This window comes from Solanum lycopersicum, chromosome 8, assembly GCF_036512215.1.
Source record: "Solanum lycopersicum chromosome 8, SLM_r2.1".
Classification (NCBI taxonomy): domain Eukaryota; kingdom Viridiplantae; phylum Streptophyta; class Magnoliopsida; order Solanales; family Solanaceae; genus Solanum; species Solanum lycopersicum.
The window spans coordinates 29028301-29054433 of NC_090807.1; the positions used below are offsets into that span (position 1 = coordinate 29028301).

The 26133-nt window shown below is 37.2% G+C and overlaps 2 protein-coding genes across 2 annotated transcripts; one reads left to right on the forward strand and one right to left on the reverse strand.

The window, feature by feature from the left end:
* Positions 1-10926: 10926 nt before the first annotated feature.
* Positions 10927-15560, forward strand: LOC101260457 (hydroxyproline O-arabinosyltransferase 1). Its single transcript, XM_004244891.4, has 7 exons — positions 10927-11622; positions 11703-11972; positions 12058-12155; positions 12239-12308; positions 13832-13903; positions 13989-14102; positions 15276-15560. The coding sequence occupies exons 1-7, from the start codon at positions 11221-11223 to the stop codon at positions 15333-15335; spliced, it is 1086 nt and encodes a 361-aa protein (XP_004244939.1). The 5' UTR covers positions 10927-11220; the 3' UTR covers positions 15336-15560.
* A 4244-nt stretch (positions 15561-19804) lies between these two features.
* LOC138337888 (uncharacterized) lies at positions 19805-24080 on the reverse strand. Its single transcript, XM_069288325.1, has 9 exons — positions 24004-24080; positions 23826-23948; positions 23627-23756; positions 23132-23221; positions 21518-22018; positions 21260-21424; positions 20829-20918; positions 20593-20738; positions 19805-20249 (listed from the first exon to the last, which is right to left on the reverse strand). Exons 1-9 carry the CDS (start codon positions 24078-24080, stop codon positions 19805-19807), a joined length of 1767 nt encoding a protein of 588 aa, XP_069144426.1.
* Positions 24081-26133: the final 2053 nt, after the last annotated feature.

A 26133-nucleotide genomic window follows, 5' to 3' on the forward strand; every position in this document is an offset into this window, starting at 1 on the left:
ATTTTGGACAGTGTTTCTAAGAAGAGTGCCCGCTTGCTGTGTGTTCACAGTCACAGATAATTAGTCCATTTGCAACTCGATCTTCTTAATCGATATTGCATGTGTATCAACTTTCTACCCAATACCTGCTAAATCACTCTTTAACTCTTTAATGTGCTCATCATTAGCATCGAACCTCATTATCATTTTGTGCAACATATCCTCAACTTGTGCCATACTATCTCCACCATCCCTAGGAGTAACTTCACAATTTTGAGGAGGGGCATAGGGCCCATTCCTATCATTTCACTTACCGTAGTTACCCCTATTAAAGTTGTTGTCGCGGTTGTAGTTTCCATCTCGGACATAATGACCCTCATAGTTATAGTTACCGTAGATCCGACCTTGGTTCCCTTAACCTTGGCGCCAATTATCCTGATTTAAGCCTTGGGCACTCGGTCGAAAACCCCCCGTCTACTCATTCACTGCATAGGAATCGTCCGCATAATAGAATTCATCATTTGGTGGTGGTGGTTTAGACAAGTAGTTAACTGCATTTATCTTTTCTGCACCCCAGCGATATGTTTTAATACCAACCCAAGCTCAATTCTTATCCGTCGCTGGGTTGTGAGTGGATTGCACTCCGAAGGTGTTTCTCCCAGCATTTGACTTCCTAGTAATCCAAACTTTATTGTTCCAGGAGATTTTCTCTAACTTTTCAGCAATCTCAGCATAAGTACACTCCCCATAAGAATCACCCGCTACATTATCCAACAATGCTTTATTATTATCATCCTGTCCCCGATAGAAGTATTCCTTCAGTGACTCATCATTTATGTGGTGATTGGGGACGCTTCTAAAAAACAACGTGAATCTATTCCACGAACTGCAACTCTCCTGGTAGTGCCACAAAGTTGTTTTTTCTATTTTTGTGGTTTAGTTTCTTGGAGACCGGGTAGTAGCGTGCTAAAAAACGTCCCTTAGTTAGTTCCAAGTGAAAATTGAGTTGTAAGGGAGCTCAGTGAACCAAATAGCAGCCTCTCCCATCAGTGGGAGAGGAAACACTCTTAGCCCTATTACATCCAAGTCCAAGTCAGGTCTCTCTGCACAACTTTTAGACACTGCCCTTACCTTAGCTATATGGGCATGTGGATCCTCAAAAGGTAGCCCTGAAAACAAACTTTTGGTAGTGAGCATTTGCATCAGGCTACTAGTTACCACAAAGGTGTGACCTGGTAGTAGAGGGGGCAAGACAAGTGGCCCATCGGAGTCTGCTATATTGCCATAGCCTCTATAGTATTCTTGGGGCCGTGGAGCGGGATTTTGTCCCCTCTGTTGGTTTTCACCCGGAGCATCAGGTAACAACTGACTATGAACATCAACCGGAGCTGGAATGTTCTGGTTTGGATCATCATCATTAATTCCCAAGTTTCGATTCATGTTGCGTAGTGTACGCTATGATTCGTAATTGTAGGGAAACAAGGGTTCTCTTCCTCTCCGTGTATTTGGCATACAAGGAAGATGGTTCTGCAAGAATAAAAAACAATAAACAAAGTAAAATTAAGAAAATATCGACTAAACAATAGTAATAAGTTTAAGTTAATCTAAAAAGCTACTTTCCTTGGCAGCGGCGCCCAAATTTGATATGCTCAAACTTACTTCTCAAATAAGACGTAAAACGGTCGTATCAAGTAAAGAGCCCAACTAATGAGGTTGGTATCATTCCCACTAGGAAAATAGTTCAGATTTAACTTCAATCTATTATTACTACTATTTAGTCAATTATTTATTTGGAAAGCAACGACAATAAAAGGGGGGTTTTTTAACTTCTAAATGAATGAAAATAACTAGCTAAATCAAAGGAGACAACTAACAACTTCAAATGTTGGAGTTTAATCAATTAATAAAAGTAACTAGGGTTTACGTGTTCCCCACAGGTTTCTAACTTAATAATTCTAACTATAACAATTCTTTCCTAGTATCTTGCATGCAAAGTGATAATTTATGTATTTCTAAATCCTTGGTCCGGCATCTAGAAAATTTCACTCTGCACCTTGGTCCGGCCACGTGTGTTGCTATACTAACCCTTACCTTTACCTCATATTAAGCATCGTATTCGATATTTGACTAAGTTATTACCTCATACTAATCAATACTAGCCTATTAGATAGTATACACTAAATCTATGTTGATAATTCTTTTCCTACTATCTACCTCCTTGGTCCGGCAAGTAGAATTAAGGTGAGTTCTAACGTTGGCCATCCGTTAAAAGGACTTCTAAGCAAAAGAATTATCAATACATGCAAGACACTATTCTAGAATTGTTATTTTAGTTAGGTTTTACCTCATTATTCACCTATGGTTCCCACAACCCTAGTTATGGAGTTTAGGTTACCTATAGTCATAATCACAATATTCAAATATGTAATATAAGAATTCATGCACTTACTTCAATGATAAAGAATAAAATCCATAAGTTCGCAAGATTAATCAACAAAAATCATCAACAATCAATTACTGAAATTAATTGAAGACTAAATATTCTCCAAAAGTGTAATAATAATCACTAAGTCTAATCCACAAAAGAAGCTCATATAACCAAGAGTCTAACTCCCAAAAACGAGGTTTTTTAGAACTATTTATAAAAAAAATAAAAACCTAATTAAATAAGGACTCTATTTGCTGGAAATCTGTCAAAATGCGGTTGGGTCGACGGACCTCGCGACGGATCGTCGTGGTCACGATGGGCCGTCATGGACTCTGACGTCCCATACTGTAATTTCTTTTGTTGCTCTCTTCATTACCCTTGACGGCAAGTATGACGGATCGCCACAGGAACAACGGTCCGTCAGGGGTCTCCATTCCATAACACTTGAGCTCTTGGAATTTGGGTACTGGACTACTTCTCTGATCTTCATGACGAACCAGCAAGACGGACCGTCATGCTATGACGATCCATCACGCACTCCGTAACTCCACACTTAGTCAGACTTCCTCATCTTTCTTCAGCAGCGTCACTACGATGCCACCTACGGACCGTCTCAGGCATGACGGAACGTCACAAGCTCTGTAGGTGTTACTTTTCTGCATTTCTTGCTCAAAAACCTCCGCATTAATCTTTTAGACTGATTTCCTGCAAAAAAAGAGAAACTTACACAAAATTAATACAAAAAGGCTTTTGTACACACTAAACTCAAGGAAAAAGCATAAAAATAACGTGAAACCATGGTATATCAGTTTCTTGATGGGGTGTATAAGGTGTTGAGTTCTATGGTAGTTACATGTAGTGAGAAGGTGGAGTTGGCTTCGTATCAATTGAGGGTTGTTTCTCAAATATGGTACACTCAATGGAAGGATAATAGGCCGAAGGAATCAGGTCCTATTGAGTGGGAAGAATTCAAGGAAACTTTTCTTGGTAAGTAATTTCCCCATGAGATGAGACACGTAAGGTGGAGGAGTTTATCAATCTCAAGCAAGGCAATATGTGTTGAGGAGTATTCTTTGAAATTCTCAACATTGTCTAGGTATGCCCCTTCTCTTGTGTCTAATCCAAGAGATAAAATGAGTCATTTTGTGACGGGAGTAGCCGCCTTAGTGATGGAGGAATGTCGTACCCCTATGCTACATGATGATATGACCCTAGCTAGACTCATGGTGTATGCACAATCGATTGAAGAGTCTAAACTTAGGAGGATGGATATAAGCTTGAAAAGGAGTAATGCTACTGATCAAGAGCAAACTAGGTTTAAGAAGAGGGCTCAAACTCAAGAACAACCGAAGAGTGCTAAGGTGAAATTGGAGAAAGAAAGTAGTTCTCAAAAGGTCAAACCTACTTGTGCCTAATGTAGCAAGAAACATTATGGTGATTGTCTATTGGGTACCGGAAGTTGCATTGGTTGTGGTAAGGAAGGACGCTAGGTGAGAGATTGTCCTATAATTGCTTCTAGAGGAAGTGAGGGTAAGCAAGTTGCTCCTACTGTTCCAAAGGATGATGCTCCAACAAAGAGGCATTTCTATGCACTCCAGTCTAGAGGGGAGAAGCCGGATGAGAGTGATGATGATGTTGGTAAGTTTTATTTATCTTCTTGTAATATGAGTCTCTAAGTGGGGGAGTATGGTTAGTAAATGAGATAGAATGGTATAGAAGCATGTTGAATGTGCATGGTGTTTAGGAGTTTGGTTGAAATTGAATTTCATTAACTTCTTGCATTGTGCATTTATGAAGTTATGATTATATTGTAAGATGTGTTTATATGATGTTAATTTGCATATTAGCATGTTCATATTATAAATTGCCTAAAAGACGCATTTTTAAAGTATTGGTAAAATCACTGTAGCATTAAAACAGTTCACTGTAAAATTTTTGGGAAGTTGACTATTTGATTCTTTGCTCTAAAATTGTTGTAATGCGGTTAGAACTGATGTATATAAGTATGATATTGATTATAAAATGAGTTTTTACTATTTGGAATGAAGCTTATGAATTTTGTAGCATAATGAGTTATCAATTGTCTTCTAGTTTTTTGTTGTGTTGATATGTATTATATGGAATGGTAATTAGCTGCTAGATTGGTCTATATTCTTAGAAGTGTTCGGAGAGTGGCAAGTGTCATTCGAGGAAGAATGTTGTCCAAGTGGGGGAGATTGTAAGACCCCGAAAATGACTTCGGTGAACTAGAGCCTAACATGTTGGTAATTATGGTCTAAGTTACTAAATAGGTCTACTCTACGGTATAGAGGTAGTAGCTAAATTATTCGGTGTATTGGAAGTCAAACGTCAAGGGAAGACCAAGACGTTCGACAACTAAGTCACCTAGGTGCCTCATTTGTGGTTCTATGTGTGTATGTATGATTCATGAGGTTTTAAGGTCGTTAAATGATTTATTGTAGAATGTATAGGAAGTGTGTTGAGTTTTGTGGAGTTTGGAGATCAAACCTCCAAGAACGTCCATGATGTTCGAAAGATGTGCCTAGAAATGGCCTTGTATGTCTAGGCATGTTTCGTTGAGATTTACGTGTTCGTTTTGGATGAAATTCATGTGAGAGGTGTTATACTCATAGGCAATAATTTTTGTATTGGAAACTTACGGGCAAACATCCCCAAGGACCAACCATGGGTCCTTGAGGAAGGACCCGTGTTGGTGGCCAAAACTGCCGAAAGGCCCCACATACGGATGGCAATTGACAGCCCGTGGCCTGGTCGACGACCCGTAGGTGGTAGGCGTCGTTTGGTACTAATCCTGGGGAGCAAAGCTCCCATTTCCAAGTCTCTGAACCCATTGGCGAAGGTCAGGACGGCTCGTAAGTGGACATAGGCCTCATCGATAGGCGACCGTCGATGGTCACTATGGCCTGTCTCACTGTTAAGTTAGGATTGATATTGTAATTTCACGCCCACATCCAAATAAGGGTATTGGCAGTTAATTAAGGGTCTTTTGGGTATTTTAAACATGTATATAAGTATTTTCACTTAGAATATTTCATTCTTCCAAATCAAAACCCAAAAATCCCTTAAGAACTCCCAAAGACTCCATTGAAGTCCAAAATCAAAGAAGAGTTTGGTGTGATATTTTAAGTGGAAATTCTCAATCAAAAGTGAGAAATTAGTTTCATCAAGTTATGGATATTGACCCTTGAAACTCGTTTCATCATGGAGCCCCAATCCTTAAGATGTTTTCTAAGTTTTCAAAGTTGAATTCTCCAATTTCATGATTTCACCATGGGTTCTTGCATTAATGATTTATAAACACTGAATAATGATTTAATTGATGTTGTATTGACCATTTTAATCTAAATTATCTATGAACCCATGAATTGGATGAACCCTAGATTTTGACTAAGGTATGAGTTACTTGATATTAACCTAATATTATTGAATTCTAGTGCAAATTTCAATGGGTTTTCTAATGATGTAATAATTGTATTCAATTGATATCTAGGTTGTATTGGATTGACGAATTTACATTGAATTAACCTAGTTTAATTATTATTGTAGTTTTTATGTTGAATTGCTGGTTATGGTCTTGGGTAAGGGTCTTGTGTTATCAAATTGAGTAAGTTGACTTTGGATTGAGGTGTTGAGAATGATGTGGGGGGCACGCTGCCATATTTCCTTTAACTTGATGTTATATATACTTCAATTTTGTTGTGATTGGTATGGTCCACTTATGGTGGCGATGTTATGTGCTTTACTTGCAATTGATGTGGCCTTGTCGGCTTTACTTTATGCAATATGATGATCTTGGCCTTGTCGGCAACTACTTGAATGAATGTGGCTATTTGTGTAGTTTATTAGGTAAATCATGACCATATCTATCTACATGTGAAGTCATATGTGTATTATTCTATTCATGTTGTCTTAGGCGATGATGTTAGACTATGACTTTGACATTATGTGTATAGTGTTAGGGTTGAGTCTTGGTTATTCCTACTTGACTATATGAGTCTATATTGGTTACATTGATTATTTTATGATAGTACATAGAATGACTTGAAGATGTTAGGGTTGTTTCTAGGTGCTTCTACAATGACTTGCATTACGGGTAAAAGTGAAGTATGTGGTGGCTTGTCTTGGTTGAATTGTGTCCCTTGCTTGATGTATATATGATTATGAATATATGATGTCTTCATTTATGATGTTAGAACTCTTAGTCTTGAATGTATGAATGACATGTGACCTTAATTGAAATTAAGAGAGTCTTCTATGTGAAAATCTTGACTTAGTGGTAATATTAAGATTGTTGAAGTCGTAAGCCATAATGGTATCCTTCAAAGTAAAGGAATGATAGAATTAAGGTTCATTGGATGGAACGACATCATATTAATCCTTAGGAAATTCATCATGAGCTTCTTGTTGCCATTGTGAGGTAGGCCTGGTGGACCTTCTTTGGTAGGGTAAATATAATTGGGTTATGAACTTGTTATGGAACCCTTTTATGTGAACGTAATGTGTGAATTACTATATAAGAAAAAAATCCTAGCACCAGGTGAGTATGTTAAGGGTAAGTAGTTCTAGTTAATGAAGTGAGACTAGATTACAAAGTATGCCCTTCATATTCCTTAATCATGTGCCTACATTGGATGTGTCTAAGTTCTACCTCATCAGAGTAGGATAGAACTCCGGATTCCATGTCTTGCTATCATGGTCTATGTAGGTTATTCCCTATTCTCATCATATTGAATACCTAATAAAATTAGATAAGTTTATGAGGTTTAGGTAGTGGTATGGGACGCTATCTAGACATTGCACAATAGAATTTGAAGATATTACTTGGAGTTCCTAGGTCTTGTCTAAGATAATTACTTAAAAGTCCTTTATGTGATGTATGGGTCTCCTAATGAACTAATGAACTAATGACTTATGTTAAAAAGAATGTAAATGAATAAGTACCTAATCTAAAGTGACTTAAGGATTCCTTAGCTAAAGTGTGAAGAGGGCATAAGAGATGATCTCTTCATGTCTTATCTTTGGAAGTCTTGAGGATGACTCTAGTTAGGGAAGATGTTTGGTGTTGTCATAAGGACTATTTAGGTAATCTTGAAGAAGTCAATCATGGACGTTATCTTCTTGATTTACATAAGTAGGTCTTTTCATTAGCCTTTGGAAGGAGAATGTCATATCATCTGTGTGTTGGTGTGTTAAGTGAGAATGATTCTATTATAGGGAGTCTATAGGATCTCTTAAGTGTGTGTGTAAGGAATTTTTATGGGAAATCTCTTCACAACTCACTCAAGTGAGACTTAGAGTCACCTTTGGTAGAAGAATCTTACCTTGATGTTTGTGATGCTTTGTAAGTGTGTATGTGACGCATTATACGTAATCTTAAGAATCGTTTATGAACATCTAGAGAGGGTGTATGAGCGGTCTCTCTTTGTGTAACTTAAGAGAATATTAGGATAGCTTTGAGTGAGAAGATTACATTCTAAAGGGGTGTCTAAAGTGAAGAACAAATAACTTCACTATACAACGAAGTAATTCATTGTAATAGTGAATGAGTTTACTGTAAAGTGACCTCTAAAACTATGTTTTTTTTGTTTAAATGTTATCTTATGTGTTTCTAAGTTGTTAAATGTTGTTCTATGATTATAATATGATTTCTAAAAGAAAATATTCATATTTTCAATAAAAATCCATTTTCATGATTTTTATGCATAATGTCATATTTAGTACATGTGGTTGTACTAACTACATGCATCGTTCAAGAGAAGTTGAAAGTATGTCCTCATTTGACTCGAGGGAATATATGTCTTTTATGTTTACCATTTGAAGTACAATAGACTAAGTATTTCTATATTCGTATTTTTGAAGTATGAGTCGTGTCCCAAGTATTCTTGTGTCTTAAGATGATGAGATTGAGACTTAGTATTTCCTATTGCTTTATATAAAAGAGATTTTTAAGGACTATGTTATGTTTTGTGAAAAGTTTTAATTTCGCACTACTTTTCACTATGTTTATGCGATGAATGATATGTAAGGGCTCGTACAAGACCTCCGAGAGATCAAGTACGTCGATTGCAATCCAAGATTGCCCCTAACTTCTAGGGTGTGGTTCCAGAATGTGACAATATGTTATCTTCTGAAGCACTTAGAATGTAGCTTTTACATAGGAAGTATGTCTACTTCCATGCTTCAATAATCATAAATTTTTCTCTGTCTGACATATCAGTTGCAGGCACTAGAGTTTCTTCATTAATAAATTTCTGCAGACCAAGAGTGGTATGTTAGAAAAATATCCGTTGTTGTCATCCTTTGAAATACACATCAGAGAATTTTCTCGATTTCTCTGCTAGCTGTACAAGAGTTTGAATTGGTGCAACAATAACCACCGTAACACTATTTTTTGCCGTCTTTGATAAACAAAAATTGATACAAACTTAATAACTAATAGTTTAAATTGCAAATAGAATAGGATAAAACCACAAAGGTTTTGTCTCCAACAAAAACACAGATTAACAAATAAAAATAGTTTCCTTAAGGTTGTCCCTTATTTGTGTCTAAAACAGTACCACTGATTAAAACAAACTTTGCAGAACACGAAGTTACCAAAGTTTAACAAACCAGTGGAAAAAAAGAAGAACACAAATGAATTCACAAAAACCTAAAATATATAAAAGATACCAGAATTTGAAAAAATAGAATGGAAAAAGATCAACCAACTGAATGCTCAGTGTGCCCTTAAGGAAATTATTTTCCTCTAATATCTGAGGTTTTATTTGGAATATGTCTTCCAAGGATAAAATGGTCTCAACCACCAGTGTATTGATATTCAAAATACTAGTGTCAGCGAACAACACAATGATAGTAAAGTAAATGAAGAGAATTTGTGTAGAAGAAAAAGAACAAATCAGAAATTTGTGTAAGTAAAAAGTTTGAAGAAGTACATGTATTTATAGCCAAGAGGAACTGGTTTCGAAATGTTGCAACTTCTCAAATCCATGCAACCATTCTTCAAAGTTTTGCAACCTTTCAAATGGTCATAATTGTTCCTAAAAATTGCAACCTTTTACAACTGTTATTTCCAAACGATGGGAAATTCAAAAATAAAATGAGAAATAATTTAAATAAAATGGATCATGCAGATTCAAGTCGGAACATTTTGGTTAATTAACTAAATAATTAAAACATATTTGACCAATAAATAATATGTCAGTTGATTATTTTTCAAAGCCAAAGCCGAAGTCGAAGCCGAGCCAAGCGAGCAATGACGATGACGATGCAAGGGGGAATCCCTCTTTCCAGATCTTTTAACAACTAATAGAATTGTTTCTCTATTTAAACATATCTATTTTTCCACCATGAATGAGTGAATAATGTGTTTTCTTAAAGCATAAGATTTTTTTTTTTATAAAGGGCATAAGAGAATCTTTTTCAATTTCTCTTTTCATCTTTCCTCTATTTCCTATTAACTCTTGCTATTCCTAACAATTCTTATACCCAACAGTAGAACGATGGAGTGCTCCTCTTGGTGATGTGCCTAGTCTTGGGTACTATTGGTGAATTATCCCTCTACCGAATTTCTGTTATTGTTCCTCATTGTCATAAGTATTATTGCAAAATAAATATATCTAAGCAAGTGAGGTAAGTAGAATAATGAGTTAAACCAATATCACAATTGTCCTTACCCCAATGAGGCATCAAATTGTTTATTTGGATATTGTTACAATTAAATATTTTACGAGGATCAACTTCACTAGTAAATTAGGTATTAAGCAAATAGATGTGTTATTATGTAATTTTATAAAGAACAATATTGTAATTTAATAATTGAAAGAAATGATTATCTTAAAATTTTGTGCTTCAACTTCGATCCCAAATACAACTTTAATGTATTAATTAGCTCCCAAATCAAAGGTGTCGAGTGCGTATTCGTAAGAGTATTGCCTTGATCAATAATGTAATGAAAAAGAAAACTTATAGTGTAAATATCTGTGTATATTGTCTAGCATTGTAAAATGATTGACCTTTTATAAATGAATGAAACATCTATATATAATGAAATACACCAATCACTGAAATCACTCCTCTTGGACCATATGCATAAACTACATAATCCAATGTAAATTGCCCATTTAGAGCTATCGATACGTGCTCCAACGGGTAAATTTGTCGTGATTAACGAAATCTAGTATGGACTTAGCTAATATTCTTGTCCTTTATGTCATTTTCTACAAGTTTTCACCATTATTTGCTATAAACCTTTAGATATATAGTGATTTTAATTACTTTTTCATCGACTTCTCGAATGAAGTGTTTTTTATGGTTTCTTTCTAACTCATTCTTTGGTTATATTTCAATGACAGATGCGCTCCATCCGAAGCATCCACCTATTAATGGCAAAAAAAAATAATGTATGTGTAAATTTATGGATCAAGTTTTATCTTTAAAAGTTAAAATCACAATTTCAAATTGCAATCATATTTTTTTAAAAAAAAAAACTGAGATAATTTGAAATTAAATTATATGCATAAGATTGATTTGAAGAAAATGCTGTTAGAGAATAGCGCGGATTAAGATTTGATGAATTATGAGAGGCGGCTCTTTAAAAGAAAGGATGTATAGTATATGTTTTTTATTTAGGAAATTATAGTCAACGATTTTGTTTGTGTGAGAGAAGCTCCACTTCCTTCCCACACCAACTCCCTAACAGCTAAGCACTTAGGACTTTGCTACCACCTATCCAATATAGAATATAGTATAATCTACCCGTTTCATCTGAGAGCTGATTATCTTGAAGAAGAAAAATGGGTTGGGGAAAAATGTTCTTCACAGTTGTGATTACGTTTTCAGCAGCATTAATCACATACAATATTCTCATCTCAGCAAATGCTTCTTTCAAGCAAGAATTCCCTGGTCCATCTTCTGCAAAAACATTATTTTCTCAAGATCCAATTATCAAGATGCCATCAAATAACAACATCATCAACAAGAAGAAGAGGTTGTTTCATACAGCTGTTACATCTTCTGATTCTGTTTATAACACTTGGCAGTGTAGGATTATGTATTACTGGTTCAAAAAGTTTAAAGATGAACCTAATTCTGAGATGGGTGGCTTTACAAGGATCTTACATTCTGGAAAATCAGATAGATTCATGGATGAGATCCCTACTTTTGTTGCTCAGCCACTTCCCTCTGGAATGGATCAGGTTCAAATAATCAATCAATTTATTACAACTTGTACAATTTCCTATTCCTTTTCTCACTTCACTTGTCAAATCAATTTCAGGGTTATATTGTCCTCAATAGACCATGGGCTTTTGTTCAATGGCTCCAACAAGCACAAATTGAAGAAGACTACATATTGATGTCAGAACCAGATCATGTAATTGTTAAGCCCATCCCTAACCTATCTAAAGATGGACTTGGAGCTGCATTTCCTTTCTTTTACATTGAACCCAAAAAGTACGAATCTGTACTAAGAAAGTTCTTCCCTCAACAAAATGGACCTATAACTGATATTGATCCCATCGGAAATTCACCTGTCATCCTTAGCAAGGTACTTCATTACTGTTTTTTTTCTTTTTTAATAAGTTTGCTACTGTTGCTTTTCTAAACCAAAAAAAAATAACAATTCCCTTTAGGAAGCTTTAAAGAAGATAGCTCCCACATGGATGAATGTTTCTTTGGCCATGAAAAAGGATCCTGAAGCAGACAAAGCCTTTGGTTGGGTTCTTGAGATGTAATTACCCTGCCCTAGCTAGTTACCGAAAAGTAATTATGCATAATTCACAAATTGCCTCAACTTTGTTAATTCATATGCAGGTACGCCTATGCAGTTGCATCTGCTTTGCATAATGTCGGTAATGTATTGCACAAGGAATTTATGATTCAGGTATCATCATTTGCTTTCCTATTTATTTATTCCATTGATAGTTTACATTATTGCCTTTTCACTCCAAGCCAAAACAGAAATAAAGAAGATATGCTGTTGCCCATTCTATCACTATGTTTTTCCTGAAATGGTATTTGATAATTATCATATCTTTAAATCCTCTAGAATTTGTTTAATACTTGAAAAAACCTCTGAATGACGGACTTTCTTATGTTAGAAGTGCTCTACACCCAAAAAAATTATCAGATATGTTGTGTGGGTTATGTTTCTTTGATCCGGTAAAAGTGCAAGTTTCATTACTGAAATCATACCCAGAAGATGCTTACGGTGTATAGCAAAACGAATCACTGGTGTCTAGTACTAATGCATTTTTAGATGCTATGCTCAGTAATTACTTGTATAGAATGCTAACCTAACTACTAATACAAATAGACTACTATTTTTGAAAGTGCTAAGGAATGTAGAATATTGCCAAGGAAAGCCAAATGAATGTATTCTGGGATTCTTGGATCAGTATACACCTTTTCCATCTGATTTGAGTGGCTATCTAAGAGTTCCAAAGTATGTTGTGCATTAGCGACTTGCTTATAGCACTGAAATTTTTCTGGATATAAACATAGGCCAAAATTGAAGAGATTTCTGAGAAAAGGCTTTCATAGCATCCAGGTTCTAGAATAGCCATTTTTTTATTCTACTATACACAATGAAACCAAAGATTTGATGTTTATATTTCGTGTGCTGAAAACTTCCCCTGTCAGATGCTTCATCTCCCTTTACCAATAGAGACAAAATTGTTGCAGAAGTATGAATTTTGGTAAAACATTAAACCTTTTCTTTTTAAAAAAAGTTGTTGCTTTACTAGAAAACTCTTGGGGCTCGTTTTATACAAAGGATAAGTTGACAACTAACCCCGGAATTTATTTTCTGATGAGTTTATCTCATTTTTGGTTGAGACAAAATTGCGGGATAACTTTCCCGGGATAGGTACCCCAGGATTGTAGTGTTATTTTTATCCTGCATTGAGGGTGCTATAACTAATTACACGATAATTAATCCTGGGATAGCAAAATGAGCCCTTTTAGTCTATAAATTTTGATTCTATGTCTGGAACCTGTGTAAAGACAGGAGTTGTAACTTGCCATGCTTTTGCCTTTTCCTCTTAGTGTTCATAGGATCTTTAGAAGTTTGCTCTGCTTTGAGCAAACTGAAATAGCATAGCTCTCCTCGTTTAGTCTCGAAACATCATCTGATTTGTATATGCATCTGCTGATACAGTAACATTTATCTCAGATAGACCCGATCTCATTCCTTTAACCTTTTCATTGGTGTGGTTAGCGCATTGGTTTTCTGCTTTTCATATACCAAAGTTGCAAAGACTCCCTGCTTAATGTGGTTTTTTTGTTTAATGAGGAGTACATCTGAAAATTGAAATCGTGATTTGGTTGTGAGGTGAAGTTTCATTGCATTATTTGTTCCTTATGTACCAGAAATCTAATTTTCCATGTATTGTTGAATGTTTTCAGCCTCCTTGGGATACAGAAATAGGCAAGGCGTTCATAATTCATTACACATATGGATGTGACTATGATATGAAGGTAATAGCCACTTCCTACGACTATGAGAATACCAATTACATGTAATAAACATAATGATGATTGATGGGAAGAACATGCATTTCAGGGAAAGATGACCTATGGAAAAATTGGAGAGTGGAGATTCGACAAAAGATCATATGATAATACCTGGCCACCGAAGAACCTTTCTCTGCCTCCACCTGGTGTTCCAGAGAGCGTGGTATGCTTCCTGTCTTAGTCTCCAGCTTAAGCTTTAATTACCAGATCATAACAAGAAGGGGTCCAATAATCAGGAGGCATTGTTTTTCTTATTATCAAATTATACATCTAATAATTAAAATCATATCTTATTGTTCAATTTTTTTTTTTAAAAAAAAGCTCATAATTACTTAACTGATAAACGTCCATTTCTATTTTGGTTTGCTTCTCTATTGCTATTAACATTGGATTTGCTATCTTTTTACTCAATGGATGATTTACTTTCGAATTAATGGTGGTAGAAGTGAAAAGGTACAAAAGAGTCTTATCATCTTGTACTAAAATATTCACTAGTAGCATGTAAAATTTACCAAATTCTAAACTCTGGTGAGATCTTCGCCAAAGGTTTTGAAGTATCAGAAGAAATTATAATGGATGATTTCCTTCATCTTCATTTGCATCATGCTCTTGGTAAGAAATTGAATGCTTTCTTCACTTGATCAGAAGTTGAAGCCTCGAATGTGTAGAGAACAAAATTAAGCTTTTTTCGTGATTAGCTTGTATAGTCTGTTCCATATGTTAGTTTCTTTGTCAACTCCGTTCATTACACTCTGTCGGATACTTCAAAGTTCAATATTAGTTTGAATTATTCCAAAACATATTCTAACTTAATGAACTAGCTCCACAAATATCAACTTTCCCTTATAGATTCACCTAATCAATTTTAACCTTTTTCTTTTATGTGTCTAAGTAAAACAATTGATCTAGTTGATAGCTTATATATTGGTTAATGGTAACTGTGTACAATTAAGTAACTTGCCCTTAACTGGAAGTGAGCTTATTTCAATAGAACTTTTAACAACAAATATTAGTGGGTGGGCCGAAAAAAGTATTTGACCTGCAACAAGGCTTATTTAAGCAAAGAATAATTAGTACATTTTTTTTTTGCAATATACTTCATCTCTGTGTGTTCCGAGTGCAAATGTCCCTAATAATTTTCTTTTGATCGATAAATGAGCTTAGACGACACATATTTTGCTTCTCCATAATGGTGCCTTACAATCCACATTTAATGTTGAGAAATGTATTTTGATGTTGTGACATGCATGAAGTGGCTGTGGTTAATGACAGAGATCTTATTTTGACCTTTCATCCAATTTCTCTAGTTGAGTATGCGTGTATTTGTTTTTGGCAGGTTACTCTGGTAAAAATGGTGAATGAAGCTACAGCTAACATCCCGAACTGGGGTTCTTAGAAGTGTGTTGTGATTGAAGCTATTCCACTCACGCAAGATGTATGATGGGTTTGTAGTTTCTATACCCATGTTGCACACGAGAGAATCTTGTTCCCTCCCAATGATCATTGTTAGAATATTTGAGACTTTCTTGTATGCAGTTCCATGTGTCCTTTTTTCTATATGTTCCAAACCTCTGTGTATAGTTGCAAATCTATTCATATGCAGTAGGCTTCCATGTTGAAACTATTAGTTTACCAGTTGCAGCTCTTCCCATTGCTAGCGACAATGATGAGGGATCTCATGTTTTTCGCTATTTGTTACTTCCAGTCGTACAGGATGTTATGCATAGAGCAACAATCTGGATAACTTCAAGGCTGTCAATTTACTAGGCTGCAGTTAAAGTGATCTTCTGTATTTGTCACGACTGCAATCTAGACCCCAGACGTGACCGGCGTCATTGACCTCTCAGAGGTCGCAAACAAGTCTACTAACATCATTCTTATTTTACATAGGTTAATTTTAGCGAAAAAATTTGAAACTTTTTGTTTCTTAACATGCTTATTAAATATTCTTAATATATTTCGTAATCGTTCATCATCAATCATCTAACATTTAAGAGATAAGCAACTGAAAGAAATAATTCATTAAGTATTAATTGTATATCGGCCAAAATAGCACCAATACAAAGTCTGAACCAAAACAATAAAGAAACGCTAGTGGAACATGCTCCACTAGCTCAACTCTAAAACTACGCTAGAATGTAAAACAGTAGTATCATCGAAAGCATGAGGACCTACCAAACTCAGGATGATTGCTGACGTTCGAATAGCTGCAACAACGAACCTGTATCTCTACCATCCACCTGTGCCTGCACCTAAAAGTAGATGTTTGTATGGAATTAGTACACACTTGTACTAAGTATGGGGTATATGCAAGCACACACCAGGGACATGCATAAGAAAGAATAGCTCTTTCCTAACAACATGATTTTTAAAAGTCAAGTCAGTAGACTTGCCAAATTGAGATTGAGAAAGTAATGTCATGAGAGTGACGTGCATCATTATGATTGTCAAACGACACACAATACATAACATCTGCATATAGCACATAACATATGACACATAACTTCTTTCATATGTCATGAGACCTTGTTATCATGGACTTGACCTTCAGACTTTCAAAAATGAGGGCTCAAGGGAGCCTTCTTTAGCAAACACATAGTCTGCCTCATTCATTCAAACATTCCTCATTTCAGTTCATTCATAGGCCAGTGTGAACACCGCTATACCTAGGATGTAGTTAAAACTTTCATCGGGTTTGTTGTGCTTGATCAAGAACAACCTAATGTCATTACCTGAATCTAGCTCACCTCTTGATTATCCTATCCTAACACCTTCGGTATCATTCATTTCTTTATATGATTCATTTGAGGCTGACCTCATTCATTCATTGGAAACTTTAACTTTAACCGACATATATCATGTGAGCATCATGAAATCCAGTGTCTCCCCCACACCGAAAAGAGGTGGAATCACCGGCCAAAATGACTCAATAACATGCTAGCGTATATGGGAATTTAACCTCGCCAGATCCCTATAGTGGCAATATAGGTTCAAAGACAAGGAGATGTATGGAGACCCATACCCCGCAAGCCGGACAGTCTTATCTCATGAGAGTTACGTGAACCTCCGCCCTTCCTGAAAGAAGCCATCACCGCTCATAGCTAGCCTATCGATGCTCAGTATAAAGTTCCATTACATTCAACTCACACGTCATGAAAGTTGGCTTCTAGTATGAGGACATCATAGCTCAATAGATGATTTCTCATCTCATCATTAGTATTAAGTGTTTTAAACTCAATGTTTTCATTAGAGTGTTCATAGAAATTGGTCTCTTCATTATCTTACACTCTCATTGGTGAGTACATATTGGTAACATCTACTTAGGCTCATTTGAGATTGCTCTCCTTATCATATACATTAGCCTCACATCATGATTGTCACCACATTCTTCATTATTAGCACCTTTGATTTTCATAGCTACTCATCTCTTATTACGTGAATGTTCCTTTCTTCATTTCATAGTTTATCTCATCATATGCCAATGCACTTGGCCATTTAGTGTATCTTACACTTGCACTTCACCCTCTTAAGGTTCATCATTTCATTACGTACATCTTAGGTTCACTTAATTTTTGAACGTATGTTAGACTTATGTGTCTATACATACCAGCCATGAGGCTTCATTCACAGTTCGCTAAGTGATTTTTACTTTCATAAGATTATGTATTGCAAGACTTATGTATCTTGCATATATGCCAAGATCTTGATTTTTGATCTAAATAGATGGCATTACTCTTGGATATTTTACTCACCTATGACTTATGTATCAATACGGAAGTTTGGGCACAGAAACCCAATTCTTGAATCACTTGGATATCATTTATACCTTTTTTCATTTATTTTATTTCTAATATTCATAACATTAGAACTCTAAATTAAATCTCACCATTTACACGAAAGAATTAATTATCTATTTTTAGTTAGAATTCTAAATTAAATCTCAACATTTACATGAAAGAATAAATTTTCCATTTTAATTAGGATTCTTAAGTAAATCTAAAAATATACATGAAATGGAAAATTTTCTATTTTAATTAGAATTCTAAATTAAATCCAATATTTACATGAAAGAATTAATTTTCTATTTTAATTAGAATTCTAATTTAAATCTCAATATTTACATGAAAGAATTAATTTTCTACTTTAATTAGAATTCTAAATTAAATCTCAATATTTACATGAAGGGATAAACTTTCTATTTTAATTTTACTACTAATTAACCGAAAGGTTAGGGGTTCGAGCCCCAAAAACTCCTTTGAGTTTTAAAATTAAATTTGCTACAATAGGGAGGTTGTGGGTTCGAACCCGCGCAACCCCCCTTATTTACTTTTAATTTTCGCTGAAGAGGAGGAGGCTGTGAGGTGGTGGGTTCGAACCCCCAAAGCCTCACTTTATTTCCTTAATATTTTTGCCCCCCCCCCCTTCAGCGCTGAGGTCGTGGGTTCGATCCCCACGCCTCGCATCCCCTTTTTTTTCCTCGCGAACTGGGGGTCGTGGGTTCGATCCCCGCCCCTTGCCCTTTTTTTTTCTTTTTTCACGAACTGGGGGTCATGGGTTTGATTCCCCCCCCCCCCCAGGCCCCTTTTTTTTTCTTGCATAACAGGGCCAAGGGTATGATTCCCCCCAACCCCGTTTCCTTTCAATTTTTTTTAAAATTTTCGCCGGCCCCCAACCCTTGTTCGAATCCCCCTTAACGCACTTTTTTTAAAGCGTGCGTTGGTGAGGTCCTGGGTTCGATCCCTGCAGACCTCACCTATTTATTTTTAATTTTTAGACACCCAAAATTTCCAGAATTCACATGTATCAAATTTCCAGAATTCTGGAACTTTGTTACACATTTTTATGTAGCATTTTACGGGATATTTGAGCACCTCTTTCTTAGTCGTTCATTAGGATTCATTAGACAAGTTAAAGGTATGATTTGGTCATTTGTTTAACTGAAATTTCTAGCATTTCAACCATGTGAATATCACGATTTTTAAGAGCCTCTAATTGCACATAAAACACGAATAATCTCTATACTATTAACATGCTAAAAGGAAACTCAAAGTCATGATCACAATCTTGCTCAAATACATACATATTTACGTTCATATTCCAAAAAAGCACAGAATATACACACATAGTCATGGATACATACTCGAAACGAGATCATCACCACAAGCATGTATCCCTAAATTCTACTAACAAGAATACCCAACCTAAGATCATAGGGAGCTAGTGACAAGGACATGCAACGGGAAACAACGTTAGTTTCGAGGTGAATAGTTTGAATCGTAAAGGGAATCTTGGGAAAGGAGACAAGAGAGAAGAAACAAATACCTTTATTGATATTCAAATGAAGAAATTTCTGCCCAAAACTCTCTCCAAAAATCAGTCCAAGTTACATCAACGTCCACACCACTCAACGAACAACTTCTCTTCGCCTTAATGTTTTTGGTTGCTGTGTTTTTCTTAAGATTTCATGTGAGTTCTTCAAGTGTGAAGAAACACTTGATGTATTCTCTATTTTTGTTGGTTGTGCTTGGAAAAATAACGTGAGAGAGATGGAGAACGTGAGAGAGAGGGTTAAGAAGCGTGAGAGAGAGAGAGCTATTAGGGTTAGGAGACTAAATTCAAGACTTAGTCAAATAGAATTTAAATTAAATTAATACAAATCTCATTTATTTTAATTAATACGCAAAAGGACCATAATGCCCTTAAAATTTCAGATTTTTTAATTAATATTTAAATCACCTTCAGTACCTATTTATTCGATTATTTTTGGATCGTTACATTATCCCCCCTTACGAACATTCATCCCCGAATGACACTAACATTACAAAGAGATAAGGAACTATAGCCTTACGAGTAGGAAGTCTAACCTCAAGAGCTGAAAAGATGGGGATAGCGGGATCTCATGTCGGCCTCATCTTCCCACGTAACACCCTCCACAGGATGATTTCTCCACAATACCTTCACTGTGGCAATCTCCTTGTTCCTCAGCCACTTGACCTGTCTTTCTAAGATCTCAACAAGTACCTCCTCATAAGACAAGTCTTCACCAACCCCCAAACCTTCAACAGGTAGGATTGATGTTGGAACACCTATGCACTTCTTCAACATATAGACATGAAAGACTGGATGAACAGAAGCTAGCTCCGCAGGCAATGCTAACACATAGGCCACCTCACCCACACACTGTAGGATCTCATATGGTCCCACATACCTCAGACTCAGCTTCCCTTTTCTACCAAATCTCATCACCCCTTTCATAGGCGATATCTTAAAGTAAACCTGGTCACCAACGTTAAATTCTAAAGGCCGCTTTCTGCATATGATTTCTGTCGGCTGTAAGCAGTAGCCTACCTGTCCCTAATCACTCTAACTTTCTCCAAAACTTCATGAATGATCTCTGGACCTAAAATAGATGATTGTCCAACCTCGAACCACCCAACTAGAGATCTACACCTCCTACCATACAATACCTCAAACGGTGCCATCCCAATGCTGGAGTGATAACTATTATTATACGAGAACTCTATCAAAGGTAGATGGTCATCCCAGTGACCTCTAAAGTCAACCACACACACTCTCAACATGTCCTCCAATGTTTTAATGGTGCGCTCTGCCTGCCCGTCTGTCTAAGGATGAAAGGCAGTGCTAAGTTTCACCTGCGTGCCCAAGCTTTCTGGAAAGATCTCCAGAAATGCGAAGTAAACTGAGCTCCTCTTTCTGAAATTATAGACAAAGGAATCCCATTCCATCTCACAATCTCATCAATGTAGAGTGACATATAATCCTCGGCTCTGTAAGTAGACTTCATAGGGATAAAGTGGGTAGACTTAGTCAATCTGTCCACAATAACCCATATGGAGTCATGCTGCCTCCTAGTCCTCAGAAGACCAACCACGAAGTCCATATTAATGGCCTCCCAATTCCAAGTCGGAACCTCAATAATCTGAGTCATACCACAAGGCTTAAGATGCTCTGCCTTAACCTGCTGACAATTAGGACACTTAGCCACATAGTCTGCAATATCCTTCTTCATGCCATCCCACCAATAAATCTGCTTAAGATCATGATACATTTTGGTGGAACCTGGATGTATGGAATATCTGGAACCATGGGCCTCTGCCACAATCCTGGCCCATAAATCATCTACATCTGGTACACACAACCGATTTTGGTATCTAATTATACCATCATCTCCCAAAGCGAAAGACTCATTCATTTTTAACAACACTGAGTCCTTCAGCTCCATCAATGCAGGATCAAGATGCTGACCCTTTTTTATTTCAACTATCAGGGATGATTAAGAACTAGGGTGATCTGAATCACCTCCACTAGATCCTTCTTCTCATCCTCAACGTGGGTTGTACTCCCCATGCTCATCCTGCTCAAAGAATCAGCCACAACATTAGCCTTACCTTGATGGTAGTGAACATTTATATCATAATCCTTCAACAGCTCCAACCATCTGCGTTGACGTAGATTCAACTTTCTCTGTATGAACACGTAATGCAGACTCTTATGATCCTTGAACACATCCGCATGCACTCCATACAGATAATGCCTTCAAAACTTCAATGCAAACACCACAGCTGCCAACTCCAAGTCATGAGGGGGATAATTCTTTTCATGAACCTTGAGCTGTCTGAAAGCATAGGCTATCACCTTACCAGCCTGCATAAGAAGATATCCCAAACCAACCATAGATGCATCACAATAGACAGTGTAATTCTCGCCACTCTTAGGCAGAGTAAGCACCGGGGCTGAAGTGAGTCTGTCCTTGAGCTCCTGGAAACTCTTCTCACAAGTCTCCGTCCATTCAAACTTGGATTTCTTATTTCTCAAGGCTGTAAGTTGGGCATCAATGGAAGAAAAGCCCTCCACAAACCTTTGGTTGTAACCATCCAATCCCAGTAAGCTACGGATATCGGTGGGAGTAAGAGGCTTTGGCCAATTCTTAACAGCTTCAGTCTTTCTGGGGTCTACTTCTACACCTTGGTCGGACACAACATGGCCCAGGAAGTTCACTGATCTCAGCCAAAATTCACACTCAATGAATTTGGCATACAACTGATGTTGTGTAAGTACCTGCAAGGTTAGTCTCAAATGTTGTTCATGCTCTTCCTTGGTCTTAGAGTAGATAAGAATGTCATCAATGAATACTATGATGAAAGAGTCAAGGTATTCACGGAAGAATCTGTTCATGAGATCCATAAATGTAGCAAGTGCATTCGTGAGACCAAATGACATAACCAAGAACTCATAATGACCATAACGGGTACGAAAAGCTGTTTTTGGGACATCCCCATCCCTAACCCTAAGCTGATGATACCCTGAACAAAGATCAATCCTAGAGAAGAAACTAGACCCTTGGAGCTGATCGAACACAACATCAATTCTGGGAAGTGGATACTTATTCTTTACAATGACTTTGTTGAGCTGCCGATAATCGATACACATTTTAAGGGTCCCATCTTTCTTCTTTACAAACAACACTGGAGCGCCGCAAGGGGATATTCTCGGTTGAATTAAACCCTTATCAATGATATATTTTCACTGCTGATTCAATTCTTTGAGTTCTTCTGAGCCATTATATAAGGAGGAATTGAGATTGGTTTAGTATCAGGTTCTAAGTCGATACCAAAGTCAATCTCTCGAAGGGGAGGGACTACAGGCAAATCTTCACGAAACACATCTAGGAATTCATTTACTACAGGCACCGAGTCTATGAAAGGAACGTCATGATCTAAATCATTAACACTCACAAGATGACATAGTAACCCCTTGGCCATCATTTTATTGGCCTTAAGTTTTGAAATCAAGGGGTTAGGAAGATTCAAATTGTACCCCTCTCAGACTAACTCTTTTTCATTAAGGAAGCGAAACCTCACCACTCTACTACGACAGTCCAAGCAAGCATAATAGCTGTGAAGCCAGTACATGCCAAGAATAATATCAAAATCATGCATGTGTAATTCAATCAAGTTTGCACACATAGTCTTGCCACTTACAACTATTGGGCAATTATTGTATTCCGTATCAGTTCTTGCATTTTCTCCTAAAGGTGTAATAACCACTATACGATGATGCAGAACTTCAGGTAGTATTTCAAAAGTAAGGGCAAGCAGAGGAGTAACAAAAGAAAGCGTAGACCTGGATCAAGTAAAGCATAAACAGAAGTTGAGAATACTTGCAGCATACCTTGACCACATCAGCGGACTTCTCGTGCTCCTCCTTGCCTTTCAGGGCATAGAATCTGTTCCTCTTGGGAGGCTCGACTGCTACTGCACTCTGTGAGGTAGGTATAGGCTGAGCATTACCTCCATCCTAACCTCTGTTCTAGGGACAATCTCTGACCATGTGTCCACTCTTACCACAACTAAAGCAGGCATTAGTGCCCTGTATGCATTCTCCACTGTGAGCTCGGCCACACTTAGCACAGGTAATTTTTAGACGCTGCATCTCACCTCCATTGCCCCTATTGAGTTCGGGTCTGCCTCCTCTAGGTGTTGTATTTATTTGAGGGTTAGAATTCCCAGAAATCTGTTGCCCCTTCTTGAATTTGGGCTGCTCACGGACACCAAAATTGTTTCTATGGCCTCTATGGCTAGGACCTGCCTAATCTTGAGGCCTAGGCCTCCTAATATCACGAACACCTCTCCTCTTGCGGCTTTCCTTTACCTGCTATACATGCACCATTAACCCCAAAAGGTCCATATTATCATGGAGCATCGCAAACTGACACTCCTTCTCCAGGTCTCCATTGATTCTTGTGAGGAACCTGCTCATCTCATCCCTGCTGTTCGAAACCAGGGTAGTAGCATACCTGGATAATTTCAACAAAGCTAAGTACTCTCCTCATTCCTGCTATTAAATATCAAGGGAAGTAACATACCTTGATAGCTTCACAAACTTCAGGGAATACTCCCTAACCGTCATAGATCCTTGTTTAAGGTTGATGAACTCCTCAACCTTGGCCTCCTTCATCTCCGGGGAAGAATCTTCCCAAAAATGCTGTCTTGAACAGCTCCCATATGACTGGCACTCCACCTAGGACACGTCTATCTTGCTACATCTTGCACCAAGTCTGTGCAATATCCTTGAGCTGGTAGGAAGCCAACTCAGCCTTCTCAATATCAGTGGCCCCCATGGCCCCCAGGATCTTATGCACCTCGTCAATAAAATACTAAGGATCCTCTGAAGTCTTAGACCCTGTGAATATAGGAGGATTCATCCTCGTGAAATCTCGCAGTCTGTCAGCCATGCTGCGAACGATGGGTTCTCCCTCTGAACATCCTACAGGTTGATTTGGGCAGTCATAGCCTGGGCCTGCATCGTGATGGCCTGTGCCATCTGGGCTAGAGATGCTCTCACCTCCGCATCAGTCAACCCAGCTGGGTTAATCGGCATGGCCACTCCTTCAGCTGGAGCCTGGGGTGGATGCTGATTACCCCTAGTTGCTGCTCCTCCCGTCCTCAGAACCTTAGTCCTCCTAGTGTTCATTCTCTGAGAACAACAAGGGTTGATGTTAGACACGTTCATAACACCAAGAATTCAAACATAAGAAAAAGAACGATAAGATGAGCAGAAAGGACATTTTTCCTACGCATCATGCAGTCCCTAATCCAGGATAGTGGTGCACTTCACTACCATGACTTAGAAACTACTAAATGTGGTTGATGTGAAATAATTATTCTCGTAATTTAATATAGTGCTCTGATACAAACTTTTTCACGACTGGAATCTAGATCCAAGACGTGACCGGCGTAATTGACCTCTCAAAGGTCGCAAACAAGCCTGCTAACATCATTCTTACTTTACATAGGTTAATTTTAGCGGAAAAATTTGAAACTTTTTGTTTCTTAATATGCTTATTAAACATTCTTAATATCTTTCGTAATCGTTCATCATCAACCATCTAACAATTAAGTGATAAGCAACTAAAAAAAATAATTCATTAAGTATTAATTGTATATCGGCCAAAATAGCACCAATACAAAGTCTGAACCAAAACAGTAAAGAAACGCTATTAGAACATGCTCCACTAGCTCAACTCTAAAACTACACTAGAATGTAAAACAAAAGCATCATCGAAAGCATGAGGACCTACCAAACTCGGGATGAATGCTGACGTTCAGATAGCTGCAACAATGAACCTGTATCTCTACCATCCACCTTTGCCTGCACCTAAAAGTAGATGTTTGTATGGAATTCGTACACACTTGTACTAAGTATGGGGTATATGCAAGCACACACCAAGGACATGCATAAGAAAGAATAGCTCTTTCCTAACAACATGATTTTAAGAAATCAAGTCAGTAGACTTTCCAAATTGAGATTAAGAAGTAATGCCATGAGAGTGACGTGCATCATTATAATTGTCAAACTGCACACAATACATAACATCTGCATATAGCACATAACATATGACACATAACTTCTTTCATATTATTTATTTATATGCCATGAGACCTTGTTATCATGGACTTGACCTTAAGACTTTCCAAAATGAGGGCTCAAGGGAGCCTTCTTTAGCAAACACAGAGACTGCTTCATTCATTCAAACATACCTCATTTCAGTTCATTCATAGACCAGTGTGAACACCAGCTATACCTAGTATGTAGTTAAAACTTTCAATGGCTTTGCTATGCAATGATCAGGAATAACCTAATGTCATTACCTGAATCTAGCTCGCCTCTTGATTATCCTATCCTAACACCTTCGGTATCATTTCATTTCTTTATATGATTCATTTGAGGCTGGCCTCATTCATTCATTGGGAACTTTAAACTTTAACCGACATAGATCATATCAGCATCATGAAATCCCTGTCTCCCCCACACCAAAAAGAGGTGGAATCACTGGCCAAAATTACTCAATAACATGTTAGGGTATGTGGGAATTTAACCCCGCCAGATCCCTATAGTGGCAATATAGGTTCAAAGACTGGATATGTATAGAGACCCATACCCGGCAAGCCTGACAGTCTCATCTCATGAGAGTTACGTGAACCTCCGCCCTTCCTGAAAGAAGCCATCACCGCTCATAGCTAGCCAATCGGTGCTCAGTATACAGTTCCATTACATTCAACTCATATGTCATGAAAGTTGGTTTCCTGTATGAGGGACATCATAGCTCAATAGATGATTTCTCATCTCATCATTAGTATTAAGTGTTTTAAACTCAATGTTTTCATTAGAGT

Bases quoted from the DNA above. Each gene is read 5' to 3' on its own strand.
- LOC138337888 (XM_069288325.1), bottom strand. From the start codon at position 24,080: ATGGGGGCCACTGATATTGAGAAGGCTGAGTTGGCTTCCTACCAGCTC. The intron at 23,949-24,003 runs GTAGCAAGATAG...GAGCTGTTCAAG, and splicing joins GCACAGACTTGGTGCAAGAT to ACAGCATTTTTGGGAAGATT. The intron at 20,250-20,592 runs GTGAAACTTAGC...AATCATATGCAG, and splicing joins CAGAAAGCTTGGGCACGCAG to AAAGCGGCCTTTAGAATTTA.
- LOC101260457 (XM_004244891.4), top strand. From the start codon at position 11,221: ATGGGTTGGGGAAAAATGTTCTTCACAGTTGTGATTACGTTTTCAGCA. The intron at 11,623-11,702 runs GTTCAAATAATC...AATCAATTTCAG, and splicing joins TTCCCTCTGGAATGGATCAG to GGTTATATTGTCCTCAATAG. The intron at 12,309-13,831 runs GTATCATCATTT...GAATGTTTTCAG, and splicing joins ACAAGGAATTTATGATTCAG to CCTCCTTGGGATACAGAAAT.